Source organism: Neomonachus schauinslandi, chromosome 8 (genome assembly GCF_002201575.2).
Source record: "Neomonachus schauinslandi chromosome 8, ASM220157v2, whole genome shotgun sequence".
Lineage (NCBI taxonomy): Eukaryota > Metazoa > Chordata > Mammalia > Carnivora > Phocidae > Neomonachus > Neomonachus schauinslandi.
The window spans coordinates 86,070,805-86,093,228 of NC_058410.1; the positions used below are offsets into that span (position 1 = coordinate 86,070,805).

Genomic DNA, 22,424 nt, shown 5'->3' on the forward strand with positions numbered 1-22,424 from the left:
GAAAACTGGCCTGGGGTTGTCTTAGACCTTTCCTTCTAGCCAAGGGAGCCCTCAGGAGAGGATTAGGAGACTTGGAGGAAGAGGCAGAACACCACCACAGGGTTGCCTGGCTGGCTCAGTTGGTAAGCGTGCTACTCTTGACCTTTGAGCCCCACACTGGGTGCAGAGATTACTTAAAATAAAATCTTAAACAAGTACCACAGCCTGCAATTTCACCTTGAATATGTTCACAAAGTCATTACTGAAATCCACAGGTATGCATAGAGCTAAATAGAAAGTCTACAACATCATGTGATAAGGCTATGTCCAGCAAAATAGTTACTCAGGCTGGGCCCCAATGCCAGCAAATTAGAAAGTCATGTGGCCATCAGGCAAGCTTTTTCTTCAGACAGCCATTCCTGCAACCTAGTGAGCTCTGCTAACTACATGGCCCATTCTGTCTTGGACATGAGGGCCAAACTTTCTTCCCAGGAGGAAGTCGAAACTCCTTAAACGTTGGCTTGAATTTCTAGAAAAACGCAATCCAGGCCCTTGTGCAGTCTCCTCGCTTTTCCAGTCCATCAGTTGAGTCCGATTCAATTATTCCAACAAGGTCGCTGTGCAGTAAAACAACACCCTCACGTAGAACCTTCTCATCCCCTCAGGAGCGGGCAGCGCGGTGACGTCACGGCGTCCCGGGCGCGCCCCGCCCCCGCTCGGCTCAACGCCAGGGGACGCTCGAGGGTTGGGTCTCCTTGGCAACTACTTGCTCCGCCCCCTCCGCCCCTTTAACCTTTAGGGTGCACGGGCGCTGTGTCCTTCGCACTCTTTCCCCTTTCCCCCTCCCTTTTCCCCACCCCCTTTACCCCAGGAGTCCGGGCCGGAAGTGAAGATGGCGGCGGCGGCGCCTGCTGGCGCGGCTTCGGCGGAGCTGGTGATCGGCTGGTGCATATTCGGCCTCTTACTACTGGTAGGGGAGGTGCTCGTAGTTTTCCCAGTGTTTGGACTGGTGGGAGAGCGGGAGGGGCCGGCCTTGTAGCTGGCCTTTCCCGGCCCGGGAGACCCTCCTCATTCCGCCCCGCCCCACTTGTAGTTTGGACTGCCGGGGGGCTCCTCTGCTCCGGAGCGGGGGCTGCGCTCCGAGTGGGGAAAGGAGGCACGGATTTCCGGCCGCCTTTGCTGTCTTTTCCCTGATGACGTCTAATATTGCAGGTTCCCATTCTCGGAACTCTTGGCCTTATCCCTGACTAGGGCACTGGGACGGGTGGAGTTTGGGGACCGAGGAGACTCTGGGGGTTGAGAAGGGAGAAGTGGCCTCCGGTCCCCATGTGAGACGTGAGCACAAGGTGTGGGGCAGCGGCGCCTGATCTTTGCAAGTTCAGTAGCCGCTGGCCTTGATCTGGAAGGGGGCCTCTGCTTCTTTAACTGGGGTTTGTCCGTGTTCCCTACCCTTGGGGTTATTGAGTCTCCAACCTTCTCTACCCATTGTGCGATTCTGCCTTGATGACGTGAGATGTTCGTTCTGACTTCCAGGTTTCACATTCCTTTCCAGTCTTTTTTGATGGATGTAGAAACTTACGCAGGGGAGAGCTGTAGCCCTCTTTACTGCCAGTATCAGGGTGTATATACTACAGCCTGTCAGAACTGAGGTGCTTTCTTTCCCTACCATCTTATTCCCGTTTATCCAGTGATCAGAACGTGGGCCTCAGTAGCCCAAATGGCCTAGTTTTTACTTCCTTGCGTCATATTAAAACCCTTGGGCTTATTTTATTTGGGGGTTCAATTTATTTCTCTCCATACCCCTCCCCATTCTCACTCTTTCCTCATTGTCTTTATCCTCCTGTTGTAGCATTGTGTCCCAAAGTATTTTGCTGCGTTGCATTACTAAAACAAAAAACAAAATCAACCCCCAAACCCACTAACTTCAGTTTGGGAAATCAAGACTTGTATTTGTTAGATTCCACTACGGTGTCTGCAACCTAGGTAGTAAGTAGTATGTTTTGCTGGTAAATGTTTCAGCAGAAACTTTACCAAAAAAAAAAAAAAAAGTGTGAAAACTTCTGGAAAGTTATCTCTTGCTACCTTCACTCTCCCAGAAAATAATAGTGCCTGTACACTGCAGCATACTTTACTCCTCTTGGTGGAGAAAATGGAAACAGTAAAGGATGGCGCTGTTCCCCAAAGCCCATCCGGTATGGTACTTGAGGAGTTCACTAGCTTTTCCATACCATCATATTCAGTTGGTTTAGGAAAAAACAAACGAGCATGTAACCAGTATCAAAGTCTAGTGGGAATATCTTGGCAGTTATGCATTAGTAAACGTTTAATGTATATGAGTTGTGCTATAAATTGTGGGAGGATGGAAACAAAACAAAATGGCCTTTAAGAGAACCTGAAGAGGGCGCCTGGGTGGCTCAGTTGGTTAAGCGACTGCCTTCGGCTCAGGTCATGATCCTGGAGTCCCAGGATCGAGTTCCGCATCGGGCTACCTGCTCGGCAGGGAGTCTGCTTCTCCCTCTGACCCTCCCCCGTCTCATGCTCTCTCTATCTCATTCTCTCGCAAATGAATAAATAAAATCTTTAAAAAAAAAAAAAAAGAGATCCTGAAGATAATGGGAGAACAAAAATTTTTTTTTTTTTAAGATTTATTTTTTTATTGGTTTGGTTGGGGGGAGCACAGAGGGAGAGGGAGAGAGAAACTTTAAGCAGACTTCCCGCTGAGTGTGGGAGTGTGGATCCCTGTGCCAGCTAGATTCCATGACCCTGAAATCACGACCATAGCTGAAACCAAGAGTGGGACGCTTAACTGACTGTGCCACCTAGGTGCCCTGAGAACAGAAATTCTTAAAACAGGTTTAAGTACTGAAAACCAAAGTACAATTTTATAAATGAAATAGGACTGCAGAGAATAGAGAGCAATATTGGAAGAAAGTGGAATTGAGGTAGACTTTGGATAGATGAAGAAGGGAAGGTATTGAAGTTGGTGATAGTACAGAAGGAAAAAGTAAAATGAGAAGGGAATTGAGTTTGAAACTAGATGTCGGAGAAAAAAATTAATAATAAGGGCTATTTAATTTTCTGCAAATTTCTTTAATTCCTGGCTTATTAAAAGAGAGCTAGATTTTCATGTCTGCTTGTGTATTCAGTTTTTTGAGTGTTGTTTTGGTTGAAGTATATGAAAAATATCCTATTTTAGTGGTATGTCCTTGGAAGCAGAGGAGTATTTTTTAGATAATTGTGGATGTTCTTAAATACCACACCAAAACTCAGTAACTGGAAGCTTTCTAAAGGTTAGTTGAAACAGTGGAATCTGAAATCCTATCATTAAACTTTTCATTCTGTTACATTAAAATTTGTTGGTCCATGTCATACTTTGGATCTTTTGCCTGTGCATGGTTTTATAACATGAAGCATTGATTATTTAGAAAATCTGGTTCACTGAGTTATGCAGATATTCCAAATATGGATATATTTCATTACATAATAATAAAATATCCCATTCATTAACTTCACCACTGATCTTGTTAGAAGAAATGTCCCAGAAAAAAAGTATTGAGAAACTGTCAAGCTTGCAGTCATGGATACAAGTTTTCCAAAATTCTAAGTTTCATTGAAAGCTTGAATTTTATCATTGGGAATGGATACTGTCTGTTGTTTTTTCTTGAAGTGATAGGTTCCCTTTGTTCATTTCAACAAAATATGCCGGACATCGGAGTCTGAATAACCATAGTTAACCACTTGTACTTACAAGTAAAAGTGATACACCTTGAAAAGAGTGTCTGATGTGGCTTTCAGCTCCTAAGTTACTGGTAGTGCTTTTCCTCGGGACAGCCATAACACCTTGATGTGCAGCAGGAGAGCTCCAATGCATACTTCACCGTTTTCCCCATGGAGTATTGAAAAGATTCAAGGGTTGAAGTTCAATAAAGTTAATTTTTACTGCTTCATTAAGCAAAGTCTTACATTGTCCTCTGTGTGTGTGTGTGTATGTGTATGTATGTGGTGGTGAAGAATACAATAACTACTGGCACAATTTGGTGCCATTGACTTGATTCATGCTTAATTTGTCAGCAGTTTTACCACTGACTTAATGCAGCATGAGTGCAGGTATCAACATAGTGAAAAAGGCAAATGACTTTTTAGTATTATGAGCATCGTTTTCAATTTGTAAATCCCCAGAAAGGATTCTGGGACTGCTGGGGGTTGGAGGACTTCACACTTTGAAAACTGTTGCCAATAATCTACTAAAGAATCAGAACACTAAGATTGACTACTTGAGTGATCCTGGGAAAACAGGGTGGACTTCAGTGTCTTCTGCCACATGGGTTAGGTTTGGTCCTCCAATCCTATAATCTAACTTTGTTTCTTTTACGAAATCTAAGCCTTTCTTCTTAAGTCCCCCAAGATCCTCAATTACATTTCCCTTTGCTATATAAGACAGTCTTCATTTCTGTAAAGCAAGTTTATTCTTCTTACTCAAAGTGATGATTACTTGGAAACTTGTTAGAAATACTAAATATAAGACCCCAGCTCTACTGAATCAGAATCTGCAGTTTAACAAGATCCCAGGCAGTGTATATGCTTATTAGTTTAAGAAACATTCATCTCCTCATTCCTACTTCTGCCACAGTCGTCAACCTTGATTGCTCATCAGAACCAACTAGGGAGTTTTTAAAAATCCTAATGCCCAGGCCAATTAAATTAGAATCTTGTGGGAGGGGCTAGGGCTTGCTCTAAACCTTTATGATTGTTAGCAAAATCATATATTTCTTTTATGAAAGGCTCTTATTTCATATGACATTTGGTTTCATATGATTTATTGACATATGACAATTCATATGACAGTTGCTGTTTGGTAAGCAGTTACTGTGGCCAGGCACTGTGTTATAAACTCTTTACATCTTATTTTATGCTTATAACGTGCTATGAAGTATTCTTACTACTATTTTATAGATGATGACATTTGGTTTATAATAGAGTAACTACTGATAAATTTAACCCACATAAACAAAAAGCTCTTTGGGGTTCTCAGTTTTAAAAGTATAAAGGGATCCTGAGACCAAAAAGTTCAGGATCCTTTGGCTTAACTATTTTGGCTGGGTTGCCCTTTCCCTGCTTGTCTGCTTGGTATTGGCAAACGGCTTCCTCTGCCATAATACCCGTCACTTTGAACTTGGTGAAGGTGCAGATCTTTTTGAAATCCATCAAAAAAATTATTGAATACTTTGTGTCAGGTCCTGCTAAAGATAGAATGATTAAGCTCAGCTTCCAGTGGCTTCAAAATAATTAGAAGCATGTTTTAAATATTTGTGAATTCATTTAAATAAATCCATTAAAATATTAATATAAATTTATGAGAAAATAACTTCCCCAAACAAAAATAAATTAGTAAGTAGCCAGGATTTGAATCTAGGTCTTTTTTTTCCTCCAACATCCGAGTTCCAAAGTCTACATTCTGTTCTCACTTTATTTTTTCCTGCTGTTCTGACACCAGCTGAAATGTTAGTAATATGAAGGAATTACATGAAACAACTTAGATTTAGAATGCATTATCCTAAGTGAAAGTAGCCAGACTCAGAAGATGATATGCTGTATAAGTACATTATTACATTATGGAAAAGGCAGAAGCTATAGGGACAGATAATAGTGGTTGTCAAGGGTGGAGAGTAGAGAGAGGGGTTAACTACACAGGGCAAAGGGGATTCTTCTGCGGTGGTGGAACTGTTCTTACATCTTGATTGTGGTAGGGGAATTTGGAAGCTGTGAAACAAATTAGGTGGTGGTGTTAGTTCAGTTCAGGCTCCTGAACTAGGATACCCACAAAGGAAGTAACAGTTGAATCTGTTGAAAAGAGTGAAAGGACAAAACAACGCTTTTGTTTCAGAGCTCTTAATAGAGTTTATTTAAAACAATGGTTCTCTCTTACGGCTCAGTAATATTCCATTGTCATTTGTCACAACATGGATGAACCTAGAGAGTGAAATAAGTCAGAGACAGAAAGACAGATACCATATGAGTTCACTTACATGTGGGATATAAAAAGCAAAACAAAAAACCAGAAACAGACCCGTAAATACAGAGAACAAACTGTTGGCTGCCGGAAGGGAGGAGATGAGCAAAATGGGTGAAGGAGAGTGGGAGGTACAGGCTTCCTATGGAACGAGTAAGTCATGAGGATGAAAGGTACAGCATGGGAGTCAGTGATACCATAGTGTTGTGTGGCGACCCATGGTAGCTACACTTGTGAGCATGGCATAGGGGAGTAGAGTTATGGAATCACTGTGTTGTACACTTGAAACTAATGTAACATTGTGTGTCAACTATACGTCAATAAAATGGGAAGCAAAAGCAGTAGTTCTCAAGTTTGGCTCAGATTGGAATCCTCAGGCTTTTTTTATCTTTATTTTTTTAAATTTCTTTAAGATTTTTATTTATTTGAGAGAGAGAGAACAGGAGTGGGGATGGTGTGGGGGGTGGGGACAGAGGGAGAAGCGGACTCCCTGCTGGGCAGGGAGCCCAGCGCGGGGCTTGATCCCAGAACCCCCCCCCCCCCCCCGCATCGTGACCTGAGCCTAAGGCAGTCGCTTAACTGACTGAGCCACCCAGGTGCCCCTCCTCAGGCTTTTTTAAAGTGCTGTTGCCTGGAGGAGCTTCACTCTGATTGAATTGATTTGTGGGGAAGACATAAGGGTATTTATTTTTTTTTAAAGAGATTTTATTTTTATTTATTGGACAGAGAGAGAGACAGCCAGAGAGGGAACACAAGCAGGGGGAGCAGGAGAGGGAGAAGCAGGCTTACCGCAGAGCGGGGAGCCTGATGCAGGGCTTGATCCCAGGATCCTGGGATCATGACCTGAGCCAAAGGCAGATGCTTAACTACTGAGCCACCCAGGTGCCTCGGCATAAGGGTATTTAAAAACTGCCCAGGTGATTTTAACACAGCCTAGGCTGAGAATCACTGATTTAGTACCTATCTGCAATTCCCTAAATTTGAGTAGAGCAGAGCTTCTTAAAATGTAGTTCCTGGACCAGTAGCAGCCTCACCTGGGAACTTGTTACAAATAATAGATTTTTCTGGGCCTGCTCCAGACCCCTGAATCTGAAACCGGGGGTGGGGCCCAGCATTCTCTACTATAAGAAGCCCTCCAGATGATTCTGATACTCCCTAAAGTTGGAGAATCTTGAGTAAAGTCCTATACTCTGTGTTAGTCATTAGAAAGGCATTGGTAACTATTAAGAGTACCTGGTGGATTAGAGATGTCATCCTCAGTATCTCTGAGTCTATTTTTATCACTGGAAAGTTCCTTGCAGTGCACGTGTACTCATTTTAAATGTTCACTTTTCTTTGTTTAAGGCCCTTTAAAATTTGAATTATAGTATAATTTGTCAATACATGGTGATTATTGGCAGTTAATCTTTAGCTGAATGGTATTCTTGAACTGTAATAATGGGGCAGAAGTTAATTTCACTTCAAGTTATATTCTATTTAGGTTGGAGAAATCTATAGGTGAAAAGCATTCAAAACTAATTACAACTATGACGTTGTGTGAAACCATTAATGAGGTTCAATGAGGATATATGTAATTGAGCACTGGTATCAATAAGTTTTGTGTGTGAATGTGTCTTTGCACCTAAGGGAGGTTGTACTGCATTCATGAAATAGGCTTTGAAAATTATAAATCTTGAACAAGTTTATAAGAGGTAGTGGACCTTCCTTATACATCTAAAAGAAACTTCATTTGACAGTTTCCCATTGGAAACTTTCAAGCACATACTATCATCTGTGTTAGAGAATGCATAGGGCAGTAACAGAACATTCTTTTTGTTCTCTTTCAGGCTATTTTGGCATTCTGTTGGATATATGTTCGTAAATACCAAAGTCAGCGGGAAAGTGAAGTTGTCTCCACCATAACAGCAATTTTTTCTCTGGCGATTGCACTTATCACATCAGCACTTCTACCAGTGGATATATTTTTGGTTTCTTACATGAAAAATCAAAATGGTACATTTAAGGTAATTACTATCATACTATGTGATTTTTTTTTTTCCCCTTTCAAGTTCTTGGCAATTAAGTGTTTAAGTTTAGCAGTCCAGTATATATTGTGCTTTTATTGTTGTCTCCAGGGAATAAATGTGAGTGGAAATGCAGCATAGAGACTGAGAATGGGACAAGCACCATGGAAGACTAGAAACAGACTCTTAACTGACTAAAGAACTATTAATTCACTAACCCTCCAAATGTGAAGAATCCCTTTTGTTGATCCGAAAATGTATTACATAATCACAATAGTTTATTTTTGTGTCTCTCATAGCTCCCTTGAAGTTTGAGTTGATTTACATTAATGCAGTAAATAAGTAATTTAGCAGGGATTTTGTTAGTGGTGGATCAAAATCTAAATCTGTTTCACATTGAGTACTTTGAGTCAGTATGGCATGCGGAAAAGACCACTAAGCTAGTTGGGAGTTACAAGACCTGACTTCTAGTCTTGACTCTTTACTATCTGGGCTGTATCTTTGGCCAACTTAGTTAAGTTTTCTGGACTTCAGGTTCTTCATTTTTAAAATGAAGGGTGTTGGACTGGAAGGTTTCTGAGTTATCTTTCAATTAACAAATTTTTAAGTTTCTTAATAGTTAAGCTTCTTGAGGCAGGAACTGTGTCTTGTTTATTTTTGTATCCCAAGTGTTTAGCACAGAGTAGATACTTCAGTATTTGAATGAAATATTATTACAGTTAACTCAGTATTGCATGCTTCCAAAATAAGTTCCTGAATTGAGCCAACTGGACTTAAATAATTTGAAAACATTTTTGTAGTTAGGTTTAGATACATTATGATTGCTGTGAAAACTAGTTATTTACTGTAGGTCACTTACTCACATATTTATTTATTTATTTTTAAAAGATTTTATTTATTTGGGAGAGAGAGAGAGCACAACTCCCTTCCTGGGAGCATGAATGGTTGAAGGGGCAGAGGGAGAGGGGAAGGACAAGCTGACTTCCCACTGAGCACTCAGCCTGAGATGCAGGGCTCAGTCCCAGGATCCTGAGATCAAGACCTGAGCCTAAGTCAGATGCTTAACCGACTGAACCACCCAGGCACCCCAGTCACTCATTTATTTAGAAAGTATTAATTGAGCACTTAGCATGTGCCAAGTGCTGTATAAAGATAGTAATTAACATGTTGAATGTTTACTGTGTCAGATCCTGTTCTCATTGATTAATATATATTAACACTCTTTAATCACCCAAACAACCCTGTGAGGTATAGTATTATCCATGATTTTATGGGCAGGAAACCAAAGTCTGGAGAGGTGAAGTAACCTATTTAAGGTCATACAGCTTGTAGGTGCTGTGGCCGAGATTTGAAACTCTGCAATCTGGCTTCAGAGCTCTTTGCTCACTAGATTTTATATATATATATATATATATATATATATATATATATATATATATTCCTAGTGAGTACTATAAAGTTGACACTAACATAAACAAATACTTTTTATTTTATACCAATGTATAAAAATTTTTTTAAAAAAATTAGTAATTAAGATATGGCATTGGAACATTTTGTGTTTTGGCAGCTAAAATGTTCATCTCTTACTCCCCTCCTCCAGTGATTAATCTCTCTTAGATGTCTGGGTTTAACTCTCCAGTACTGCCTCATTTCTGCTCTCAGATTTTGTCTTAGAACTTTGTATTCTTCACTGCACCTTAAATACATTTATTTGCTTAATACTTACTAAGCATGTAGTATGTACCTGACATACATGGGTGCTGGAGATTAATAAATGAGGCTGCTGTTTTCATGGAGCTTACATTCTGTAAGATCAGGCCAACAGTAAATAAAACAAGCTGACTTCACAGCAGTACATTCTATGAGGAAATATAACAGATTGCTATGAAAGTCTAAGTTGTGGGTAATTCACATAGGGGCATGGGAAGGCCAAATTGCTGAAACAGGTTACTTGAGCTGAGACCTGGATGAGGAAGAGCCAGTCAGGTGAAGATCCAGAGGTGAAAGCCTTTAGGGAGAGGGAACAGCAAATACAGAAGCTTTTAGACAGAGATGAGTTTGGCCTATTTGGCTGAAGTGTGGTGTTGGGGGTTGCACTTTGGTACTAGCGAGATCAAGAGGAAGACGGGAGCCAAATTGTTTGACTTTTAAGTCATGTTAAAAGAGCTGTATTTTGGACAAATTACCTTCAGAGTGCCTATCCTAAATATTCAAGTGGAGGTGTCAAGTAGGGAGTTGGAAGTGTTGTTGAGAGGTATAGTGAGAGGGGTAGAGAAGTGGCTGCTGGTTTTGGTCAGCGGTGATAGTTTCAGTGGAGCATTTGGGTGCTCAGGTTGGAGCCGGGTTAACTGTGGACTGGGAGGTGAGGAATTAGTGATAGGGAATGCTGAAAACTTTTCAAGAACTTTTGTTTTCTAAGGGAGTAAGAAGTGGGGTCAAGGGAGGTGTTTTTATTCGAGGTGGTTGTGTGTATATCTCTGTGCTTATTGGAAGTTACTAGGGTTTGTATACTTTAGGATTCAGTGGAGTAGGAGAAATTTTTAGAGGGAAGAGAAGATGCTATTGCAGGTACAGTGTCTTTGAGAAAGCAAAAGCGTTGGGGGTCTTAATGTGAAAGGATTGGCCATAAATAGGAGTACAGGTACTTGGCAGAAGGAAGGACTAACATTTGAATACAGATGGAGGTAGGTTTTAGATTTGGTAGTAAGTTGAGTGAATTCCTGTCTTTTGGCTCCAAATTATTTTAGGGACCTCAAAGTCAGTGTTTCTTAGACATTGACATTTTGTTCTGGTTAATCTTTGTTGTGGGTGAGGTCCTGTGCATCATGGACAGCAGATCTTTGCTTCTACCCACAAGATGCTGCTAGTACACCAACACTCTCCCGACCTCCTGGGGCTCCATTGCCAAATCCCCATGGGGGACAAAGTCACCCCTGAGTGAAAGCCACTGGTCTAAGGTGAGAATATCAGGTAAAATTGAAGAGAGTTGTATACTTTGGGGTTGGGCTGAGCATTTCTAAATGTCATTTTGAAGAATAGGAAAGGAAATTTTACATATATGACCCACTGCATCTCTGTTCTGTGGAATTTATATTCTTTTCCTTTCATCTGAAATGCCCTTTAATATTCTCTAGTATTAGTTCTTTTTCTTCCACCCTTTTGGGTCTTAAATGACTCTAGTTTCTTTTGGTCTCTACTTTGGGAGGCCGTGGTCTATAAAATGTATCAAGGGTAGAGTGGTTTTCAAAATGTAAATGGAGGAAGGTTTCATAAACTAAGCTCTTTTGACAGTATGTACCTTGGAGGCAAGACAGGGTATAAGAGCCAAATGCACTAATAGTACTTGAATGATGTTGTATATTTTATGCTTATTTTTAGGCTTAAAATAGTAATGTTAATATTTTCTTATTTCTTATCCATAAGATTTGGTTAAACAAAAGAACCTTGCAGGGTAAAAGGTTCTAAGTGTCAGTGAATCTTTGACTTTAAATTACCTACATTCTTTCTTCTTTTAACTTTTTTCTGAGTTTGGGGTCTTGACTTGTAAGTAATTCTCAATGGGTACATTAATACCTTATGGGATTATTTTGGAAATTGGAAGGGAGCTTGTGCAGTGATAGGTGAATTTTCCTCTGTTTCAAAAAATCGTCAAGATTCAAAAATCTTTTTAAAATTCCATTTTGTGCATAAACAGTAAATAAAGAAACTGTTAGGAACTGAAGTTTTGATTATGTACCTATCCATTTGGATGCTTGAATCATTGATGAAAAAATGTCCAGTTATTGCACAGAAATACCCCCAGTGCTTTGCCATGCCCATGTGGTAAAAGCACTGTTCCTTTTTTTTTTTTTTTTTGTATATGTATGGGTGTTTTATTTTTTAGACAAAGATTGCATGTGTTAAAACTACTAGTTGTAATTTGTTCTGTGGTTCCCCCCCACCCCCTCAAAAGTACTTCATGGATATCTATATATACCTGTTTATACAGATTTCATTGTTTTTAATGTCTATATATAGTTTCTCCTTAGGCATATAGTTTCTAGTGATTGATGTTTTTTAATTTTTTTTAACAACACTTCACTGAATATTGTTGGGTAAGGAGGAAAGGGAACAATAAACATTATTTGGTGTAGGCTGGAATTTATGGGGGTAAGGATCAGCAAGTGCATAGGTTCTTAAATCCTTGACATTCTTGCAGTAAAGTGAGCTTTCCCAAGGTGCAGGTGCTTCACCAGAGGTACCTCTACCTTCTTTTGTTCTCCCTTCTTGTAAGGCAAAGAGAATGGCCTTGCAGATAGGTAAACACAATGGACTTGGGTGCCAGGTAGTGTGAACTTAGATACAAGGTGTTCGTGAGGTGCTTGGACATTCTGGTTGCCAGAACACCTAGAGACTTTGGGCCCCTTTAGTTCTGTGAGTAATAGAGATGGGGTATAACTCCTCCTATTGTATGGGAAGGGAGGTCCCATTTTGGTAGCTTGCTGTCATGCAACCCAGTAAGAGCTCTTGAGGTCATTCATTAGACAGTACTACTTTGTCTTTAAAACTTATCTGTATATTGATATCTGTCCTGATTTGTGTGAATATTTTTAGGAATAGATTCCAACAAAGAATGTCTAGATTATAGACGATTTTTCTTACTATTAGTATGTAGGTGATGACTTTTCCTCTACATTTGCCATTAATAATGTGTTTTAAATTTTGCCACTTAGGTAAATGAAAGGTTACTATAATAGATTTTCATGTTTTATTAATAAAATCTAGTAATTGGGTAAATTTCTCATTGTTGGTCATTTTGAAAAAATTTCCTAGCTCTTGCTTATATGTTTTTCAGATGATTTTTGTAATCAGCATTTCAAAATACTCTACCTCTTAGTATATTGGGATTTGGATTGGCAGTATATATAGTTTTTATAAATTAATTTGGAGGGATTTGGTATTTACAGTCTTTTCATGTGGGAACATGTGACTTTCCATTTATTTAGATTTTTTAATATTCTATAATTAAGTTAGTTTTCTTTATATAGTTAACATAAAATCTTTATTTAACCTATTAAGTTTTTTATAGCCTTTATTGCTGTTGGAAAAATACTATTTTTATGGTACTTTGTGTGTCAAGATTTTGCTTTTGTAGTGCTAAATTTGGATTTTCCACATTTTTGTTCTTTTAGGAAGTTGTCAGTAAGAAATTCATAGATGTTCCTCGCTAGAGGTGTTGTTGGTAAAAAAAAAAAAAAAGAAAAAAAAAAGAAAAACCCAATTATTTGAGGAGATTTAAATGTTGATATCCTTCCTTAAGTGCCAGTGTAGTGGGATGTTGATACTGACTTGAGCTCTTAAAAGTGTTTATAGGAAAGAAATGATCTGGATACTAATACTTAATAGCAGTAGTCACTTAGACTCTCCAGGTTTAATTTTTCATATGCATAAAGTTTAGGACGTTTGATAAGACTTGCCATTATAACCTGAGTTCTGATTCATTAGTGTATAGATTTTTTCTATTTGAAAAGATTAATTTGAATTATATTTTCTAAGTTAAATTACTAATTTAAAGAATACTTGTGTGGGGTGAATGCAAATAAGTTTAGATTGACTGTTCTTTTAGGTATTTTTAAAAAATATATTATGCTCAGATATTTTCTAAAATACAAATCGTATTTCACTCTCTGTATAGAAATTCATCACTATTTTCTGTTGCCCTTAGGACAAAGTCCAAAATATTTAGCATGACTCATGAGTCCCTTAAACTTGTGTCCTTCCCTCCGTTGCTCCACCGGCTTTTTCTTACCTTCCCAAAAGCTCTAATGAATCTATATTTAGCTTCTTGCAGTTTTTTTTTCAAACTTCCATGTGTGTCTTCTCTCTTCTGTCCTTCCTACTGTTTTTTTTTCCTCCTTTTCTCTGAGAATGACCTTTCTTCCTTCATTTTTCAGTTTAGAGTCATTTTGGGAAGCCATCCCTGATCTTCAGGCTGAGTTAGGTGCCTCCTGCTTATATGTTTCCCTAGAACTATATTGTCATCTTATCTCAGCATTTACCTGTTGAAATTGTGTGCTTACTTACTTTCTCTGTTTTCTCAATTATTGAAGGCGCAGATCATACTTGGTTGGGTTGATGATACATTTATAAGTGACATTCAGTCATATTAAAACTTAATCATAATTGCTAAACAGATGGATGTTTCATTAATATTTCTATTGTTTCCTTTTTATCCTAGGACTGGGCCAATGCTAATGTCAGCAGACAGATCGAGGACACTGTGTTATATGGTTACTACAGTAAGTATTTCAGTTTCATTTCCTATCTGGGCTGCTAACCAAGATGTAGAATTAAGCTGTGTATAAACATTTAATTTTGATATCACATTTGTGATTACTGTTTCAACACCAGGAGTAAGAAATAGAGCATTCATTCTCATAATCTGGAAACTTTTAACCTACTTTACTTCATTTAGGTTCACTTGTACTATGTCTTTTTGGAGTTTCAGTTAAGTTACTTTAAATCTCAAGTGTCTTCCTTTGTTAACATTACCAGTTTCCTACTTGCACTCTTGATTTTAAAAATCTCAGTTTTCTGGACATTTTTTCTAAGTATTGACACTAGTAAAGGGTACTCAGGAGAGTTTGTAACATCAACTTTATTGTACTATACAGAGTCAGTTTAAGGGATTCTGGTTGATTGGGCCTTCCCTCTCTTCCTTCTTGAATGTTCAATTATAAAAGCTTTATAGTAAGCACCTAAGTGCTTCCCAGATTTTCTCTTTAAATTTGCATAAGACTTGTGTTTTTATAAAAATGTGTAAGTGCAGGGGCGCCTGGGTGGCTCAGTTGGTTAAGCATCAGACTCTTGATTTCAGCTCAGCTCATGATTTCAGGGTCCTGGGATTCAGTTGTGTCAGGCTGCACACTCAGCAGGGAATCTGCTTGGATTCTCTCTCCCTCTCCCTTTGCCCCCACCTTTCCTGCTCGCAGATGCGTGTCCATGCATTCTCGCTCTTTCACTCTCTAAAATAAAAATAAGTAAGTCTTTAAAAAACTGTGTATGTGCTGGGTGCCTGGATAGCTCAGTCAGTTAAGCGGCTGCCTTTGGCCCAGGTCGTAATCTTTGGGTCTTGGGATCCAGCCCTGCATTGCATCAGGTTCCCTGCTTAGCAGGGAGCCTGCTTCTCCCTCTCCGTCTTCTTCCCCCCCCTTCCCCCCCCCCCGCTTGTGCGCGCTCTCTCGCTCACTCTTTCTCTCTCTCAAATAAATAAATCTGAAAATAAATGTGTTAGTGCTGAGTTAAGAAAGGGATGTCATTTTTTTTCAGCAATTAATCAAGATGTTGAGTAAGATTTCAGTAGAACACTAAATTGGAAACTGAAAAACCAGCTTATAGAAGTTTCTCTTGATGGGATAATTTTTTCAAGGGTTGCATTGAATTTTAATTTAGCTGCTTTGGCTCTACCTTTGTCTTTTCTCCTGATCTGAAATATAAAGACCCATGAAATTCTATCCCTTTGGTGTGTATTTTAGAAATACCTTGTGGTATTTAATGTAGAATTCATTATTTTAAAATATAAATTTGACCTCTTAAGTTAAAACCTTTGAAATGGTGCTATATTAAGTAGAATGTTTGCCTTTCAATACAAATTTGGGGGGGATATAAGTCACTTCAAAAAACTGTTTTGGGGGAAGGGAGCCTCTCTCCTATGTGACACTAAAGTGTATTTGTGCTTTAGAACATGTGACAAGATAAAGCAGCTTTTATCTTGCTGTAGTCCAGGTCCATGAGCCATATCTTATCACTGAACCTAGAGGCTACTGGATTAATCCATTGTAACCAAGGTTACAAAGACTTCTGAACAGGAATGTTAATTCATGCAGCCCTTCCAGTTTCATGGAGAGAATTAAGTCTACCAAAATGATTTTAGTGAGTATTTTTCTCAATTCTCCTAAGGATAGTATGTCCCTAGTATTTTAAATGCATGGGAGATAAGTTAATCGTTACAAACAGTAGATGACTTAGGAATTTAGGGCTTGATTTTCTGCAGAATTTGAGTTGTAGTTAGAAATATAACTACTGGGCGCCTGGGTGGCTCAGTTGGTTAAGTGTCTGCCTTCGGTTCAGGTCATAATCCCAGGGTCCTGGGATAGAGTCCCATGTTGGGCTCCCAGCTCAACGGGGAGTTTGCTTCGCCCTCTCCATCTGCCTCTCCCCCTGCTCGTGCTCTCTCTCTCTCAAATAAATAAATAAAATCTTTAAAAAAAATTTAACTACCTTGGGATAGGATAGTTACTGATTTAAGGAAGGAACTTGCATGAGAAGCCAAATAATGATAGATTTCTTGATGACTATGGATTCAAAGCAAGATTTATTCAATAATGTTAATGGTTGTTGTCATAAAGGTAGTCATATCCACTTTAGCTGTGGCTAATCCTTTGACTTTAACTTAGATGATGACCTACAGCAAGGAGCCTAAAAGGATTGCATGGCTTCTGAGATAGTTACTATCCTCAAGCCCAGTTGTTTCTCCAGAAATGCTAGATATTATCTAACTGCCTGTTAGCTGTCTCCTCGTGGATCCTGAGGACAGCACAGACTCCATATAATTCAAAGCACTATTTTTATACATCCCCTCTGTGAGATTCTATAGTTCATCTAATCTCTCCTAACATATCAACACATTTTCATTGTCTAACCTTGCCAAGAACTGTACGAGACTTTCACATTCAACATTTTACTTAATTTTCATGAATGTCATTTTTTGGGAAGTGTTTTCTACATTTTACAGATGGAGGAAATTGATATTTAGAGATATTAAATATCACCTTGTTAGTGAGTGGCCTTTTGAAGTGGATTTTATTTCCTGAGCTGGATCTTTGTGGCATGAAGTGAGCTGCCTTTTAATAAATGGTTCTGGGGATGTTTCCTGTGAGAATGCTTAGCAGCACTGAACCCCCAGGGCAGCTCCCCAAATCATCTGGGACTTTTTAAGTAATAGGGAATGCTAGATTATATCCGGAGAGATTCTGATTTCCGTTAATGAATTCCCTATTCCGTTAGTGTCACCACTGCTCTATCAGAAATGTGTTTAGGTATTGGAAAGATGTAAGGCTCAAGGTGGTGAATTCAAGTTTTCCAAAAATCCTAATTTTCTTTTGAAAGTTTAGGTTTTATCATTGGCAGCAAATACTATTACCTTTTTTCTTTGAAGTGACAGGGTCACTTTATTCATTTTTGAAAAAGTCCACCTAATCCTCAAGCCTAGATAATTACTGCTCGTCTCTCAGTTGTTCTTTCAAGTAAAAAATGGTGTTCTTTGAAAGAAAGTGACTAAGTACAGCTCATAAGTAAAATAGCACAGTGCCTCTCACAAGTACAATTTATGAGTACTTCCCTTCTCACAGAATATTAAAAAGATGTGTACTCGGGCGCCTGGGTGGCTCAGTTGGTTAAGCGACTGCCTTCGGCTCAGGTCGTGATCCTGGAGTCCCGGGATCGAGTCCCGCATCGGGCTCCCTGCTCGGCGGGGAGTCTGCTTCTCCCTCTGACCCTCCCCCTCTCATGCTCTCTCTCTCTCTCAAATAAATAAATAAAATCTTAAAAAAAAAAAAAAAAAGATGTGTACTCAAAGGTAGACATCTAATGGAATTATTGCTGCTTCAAAAGGGACTTTTCTGAATGAAAGTGCTCCCCACTGGTGAGTGGTTGGTGGTGAAAAACTTAATAACTGCTAGTGGAAAGGCTAACAACATATTGGTATTAATGTGAAAATAATTTTCATGTTTTGAGTACCCTGAAATGATCCCTGTGAATCCTTGGGTCTGGAAACTACACTTTTGAAATCCTTCTGTTACATTAATGGAACTTTGGGTGGTTTTTTTCTGGACAATTTGTAGAAGTCAGGAGAACTACTGCTTCTACCTACTGGTTCTCCACTAGCTCTTAACTGGTTATTAACAGTCCTGTTACCTGAAACTGACTGCATAGGAAATACAGGTTCCTGGAGCTTGTCGAAGGATGAAAGAGTGAAGTTGTTTAAGTTGTCTCATGGTACTCTTCTCAAATTAGACACTAGAAGGTTGTAAACCCTAAGTTCAAAATTCATAGTAAAGACTCCAGCTACAATTTTTCAGCAATTAACCAATGGGGAGTAAGGAAAAACTTCCTAAAGATTCTCTTAGGTGCGCTAAAAGGCATGGTATAGAAATAGGAGTCTGCCCTTTTGTTCTATAGTCATAGGGACCCGGTACTAGGACATCCCCTCATTTGAGGATGTTGTATTCATCCCAGAAACATTTCAGTCCTTTTGTCCTTTTTGAATGTTTTTATTTGTTTCTTCATTTATATCTTTAAACTTCTTTGATATTTTCCTTTAAAAAGCTACTCTTGGGGTGCCTGGGTGGCTCAGTCGTTAAGCGTCTGCCTTTGGCTCAGGTCATGATCCCAGGGTCCTGGGATCCAGCCCCGCATCGGGCTCCTCGCTCAGCGGGAAGCCTGCTTCTCCCTCTCCCACTCCCCCTGCTTGTGTTCCCTCTCTCGCTCTCTCTCTGTCAAATAAATAAATAAAATATTTAAAAAAAAACAAAAACTACTCTTGTCTGACTTTTTTCTTCTCTGTTCAGTTTTAATCCTATGTTGGAACCTATTCAAGATTTTATTATATATTGTATTTAACCTTTTATCTGAGTCCTATTTTTATGTTTCAGATTTATTTTTATCTTTAAATTTTTACATTCTATTTATTGTACTTTATTATAAATGTTTATTCTAATGTTTTCTCTAACCATTTTTGAAATTTTTAGTTTTAACTCACTGTGCACTTTAAGTGAATTTTCATTTTACTTAATAGTTTTTCTAACTTTTTGTGTTGATTTTGCATGTGTACAGGGGTTGTAGAAATGGAGAGAGCTCAAACCATGAGCAGGAATTATTCAAGACTGTTGTGTTCAGCCTTTCTGTAGTTGTCCTGTCACTTTATCCTAGAGACACTTTCTTCTGTTGACACTGATTCTTGGGCTATCATTTTTGGTGTAGATATAAATTGAATTCGTATAGTATACATTGTTTTCTGTTTGGCTGTAGTGGTCAGCATTGTATTTGAGATTCATCTGTATTGTTGCAGGTAACCGTACTTCATTGATTGTCATTGCTTTAAATATTCCATTGTATTAACATACCATGGCTTGTTTATCCATTCTAAAATTGATGATCATGGAACACTACATCAAAAACTAATGATGTACCATGAGAGACGATGGACTCTGAAAAACAAACTGAGGGTTCTAGAGGGGAGGGGAGGTGGGAGGATGGGTTAGCCTGGTGATGGGTATTAAAGAGGGCACGTTCTGCATGGAGCACTGGGTGTTATACACAAACAATGAATCATGGAACACTACATCAAAAACTAATGATGTATGGTGATTAACATAACATAATAATAATAAAAAGAAAACATATTAAGCAGAAATTTCAGAAATTAAAAAAAACTAATGATGTACTGTATGTGACTAACATAACATAATAAAATTAAATTAAAAAAATAAAATTGATGATCAGTTAGGTTCGGTTTTTGGCTCTTTCAAATACTGCGGCTTTGAGGATCTAGTATATAAGTATATTTTAAAAAAAGCCTTTACTGCATTGTTTTCCATTGTATGGGTGCTCTTATTCAAAGAATTCCAGATTATTAGGTGTTTAATAAGTTCTTACTTTTTGCTCTCCAGCATTTCTGTAGTGAAAATAGTTTTATGCATATTTGGGTAAGGTAAGTTATGGAACTAAGGAAGAATAAAGATGGATCAAGAAACTTTCAGACTCCTATTTCTATACCATGCCTTTTAGCGCACCTAAGAGAATTTTTAGGAAGTTTTTCCTTACTCCCCATTGGTTAATTGCTGAAAAATTGTAGCTGGAGTCTTTACTATGAATTTTGAACTTAGGGTTTACAACCTTCTAGTGTCTAATTTGAGAAGAGTACCATGAGACCTTGAAGTCATTTAACTTCTTTATGACTTCAACACTTGTGAAATGGTGGATAAAGTAGTATCTACTTAGCAGTCTTGCAAATGGTATTAGGAATGTGAGACGTGTGATTAGTGCTGAATAGCTGATATCTGCTGTTGTTTTAATTCAAATTAGCTAAGAGAGCAAGGAAAGTAAACCTCAGTGAAATGATAGGAGAAGATTAATATGAAAGAATTGACCTAGCATCTCATTCAACTTATATCTTTTTGATTCTTTATTGTTTTGAAAACATTTCTAATATATATAATTACTTTTCTAAAAAAGATTGAGAATAATTTGGGGGATTTCTGTAAAGTTCTTCTTGATGAGATATAGTTGTGCCCTATCTCCTGCTTTCCCTTCCCCTTTTAAAAAGACTGTATTCTACCTGACAATGTATTCTTAATCTCTGGGGAAGTTTCCTAAATGGTTTCTGATTGCATTTGCTCAAGAAATTCTCTCGATAATGACTCCGTGACACTAAGTGGCCTAAGAATTTGTTTCCAAGTAGAAATATTAGAGGAAACAAACAACCAAAAAAAATCCTTCAGGGAAATGACTGTTCTTCAGAGTACATATTCTAGTTAAAGGCTGTAAACAGTTTTGTTCCCCAAGTTGTATATTATCAGATCATGCCCCTTAATGTCTCAATCAGTGAGGTACTGTCAGCAGTGGTAGTAGTTACCTACTATGGTGTACCAAATTATCCCCAAATTTAGCAGTTTAGAACAAACATTATCTCCCAGTTTCTCTGGGTCCTCAGCTCGGATTTTCTCTTCACAAGGCTGCAGTTGTGTATGTTGGGACTACATTCATCTTAAGGCTGCACTTGGGGAGAGTTGGCTCCCAAGCTCCCTCATGTGGGTTTAGGCTGGCTTCACGTCTCAGCTACCTGTTGCCGGCAGCATCAGTTCCTTGCCACAGGGACCTTTTCAGAGGGCAGTTCACACATGGCAGCTGAGGTCTCTCAGAGCGAGCAAGATGGAAGTCAGAGTCTTTTAGTAATTAATCTTAGGAGTCACATTCTTTTCATCAGCAGTGAGTCAGTGATCTAGCCCACACCCATTGTATTAATATACCATGGCTTGTTTATCCATTCTCAAAGTGAGGGATTGCACAAGGGTGTGGGGATCAACAAGAGCCATTTTAGAGGCTAACTTTATAGCAGTCTTGCAAGTATTGACAGTTTTGATGTTTATTCAACATATAATACTTTTATACTTGCAATATATCTATTAAGCATGCAAGGTATGAAGTTTGAAGTCCCTTGTGGGCCTTTCCCTGATGCCATCTCTTCTCCAACCCCCTTAGAAGTAACCACTATTTTAATTTAGTCTGTGTTAATCCCTTGTTTTTGCCTTATAGTTCTACCAGGCTGTATCTGTAGTTTTACATTTTTAGAACTTTATATGAAATTACTTGCTTGTTTTCAGGGGCACCTGGGTGGCTCAGTCGTTAAGCGTCTGCCTTTAGCTCAGGTCATGATCCCAGGGTCCTGGGATTGAGCCCCACATCCGGCTCCCTTCTCAGCAGGGAGCCTGCTTCTCCCTCTCCTCCTGCTTGCGATCCCTCTCTCACTGTGTCTCTCTCTGTCAAATAAATAAATAAATAAATAAATAAATAAATAAATAAAAAAGAAATTACTTGCTTGTTTTCATTCAGCCATATGTTTTCTGAGATTCTTACATGTTCTTGCATAAAGTGTAGCTTATTTGTATTGTGTATGAATATAACACATGTTAATCAGTCTGGACATTTAGATTTTTTGCTATTGTGCATTGAATATATTTTGTACACGTTTCCTATTGCATATATGCAAAATACATGCATAGAGTTGATGGACCACGAGTTATGTGCATCTTCAACATTCTAAATAATGATAATTTATTTTTCTAAGTGTTTCTACCACTTTAACTCCCATTGAAAGGATAGAAATCTTCCATTTGCTCTGTATCCTAAACTTGGTGTTTTTGTTTTTATTTTTGTTTTTACTGTTGTGTTCCAGTAGAACTTTATTTACAAAAGCAAGTGGTGGGCTAGATTTGGCCTGCAGGCTGTAGTTTTCTGGCACCTGGCCCAATCTATCATAGTTATATAGTAAATAAAAATAAAAACACTGTGTATACAATCAGTGACTAGAAGAAAATGTCCCAAAGGTTAAATTAGGTGGCATTTAGGTAGTTGAATTATGTGTAATTTTTATTTTGTGTATATTTTTGTATTTTACAAAATTTCCCGAATGAGTATGTACTACCTCCAAAATGAAGGGGAGAAAAAGAGTATTTGAAGGTGTTCATGCATTATCTGAGCCCTTGGAATAGCAAGGAAACTCTAACTTGAGATTAAAATATTACTGTAAAATACTCCTGACAAGCCTAATATTATTTGGATAATGTGGGACATCAAGACCGTAGCTGTCATTTTAGAAACCATAGTGTCCTTTT

General features: G+C 38.6%; 1 protein-coding gene across 1 annotated transcript in view; it reads left to right on the forward strand.

The window, feature by feature from the left end:
- Nucleotides 1–701: 701 nt before the first annotated feature.
- LMBRD1 (LMBR1 domain containing 1) overlaps nt 702–22,424 on the forward strand; it is a 131,971-nt gene continuing 110,248 nt past the window's right edge. The window contains exons 1-3 of the mRNA XM_044917714.1: nt 702–949; nt 7,816–7,992; nt 14,210–14,270. Of these exons, the coding sequence (XP_044773649.1) occupies nt 872–949; nt 7,816–7,992; nt 14,210–14,270 (316 nt within the window). The 5' untranslated portion in view covers nt 702–871. The remainder of the gene's footprint in view (nt 950–7,815; nt 7,993–14,209; nt 14,271–22,424) is intronic.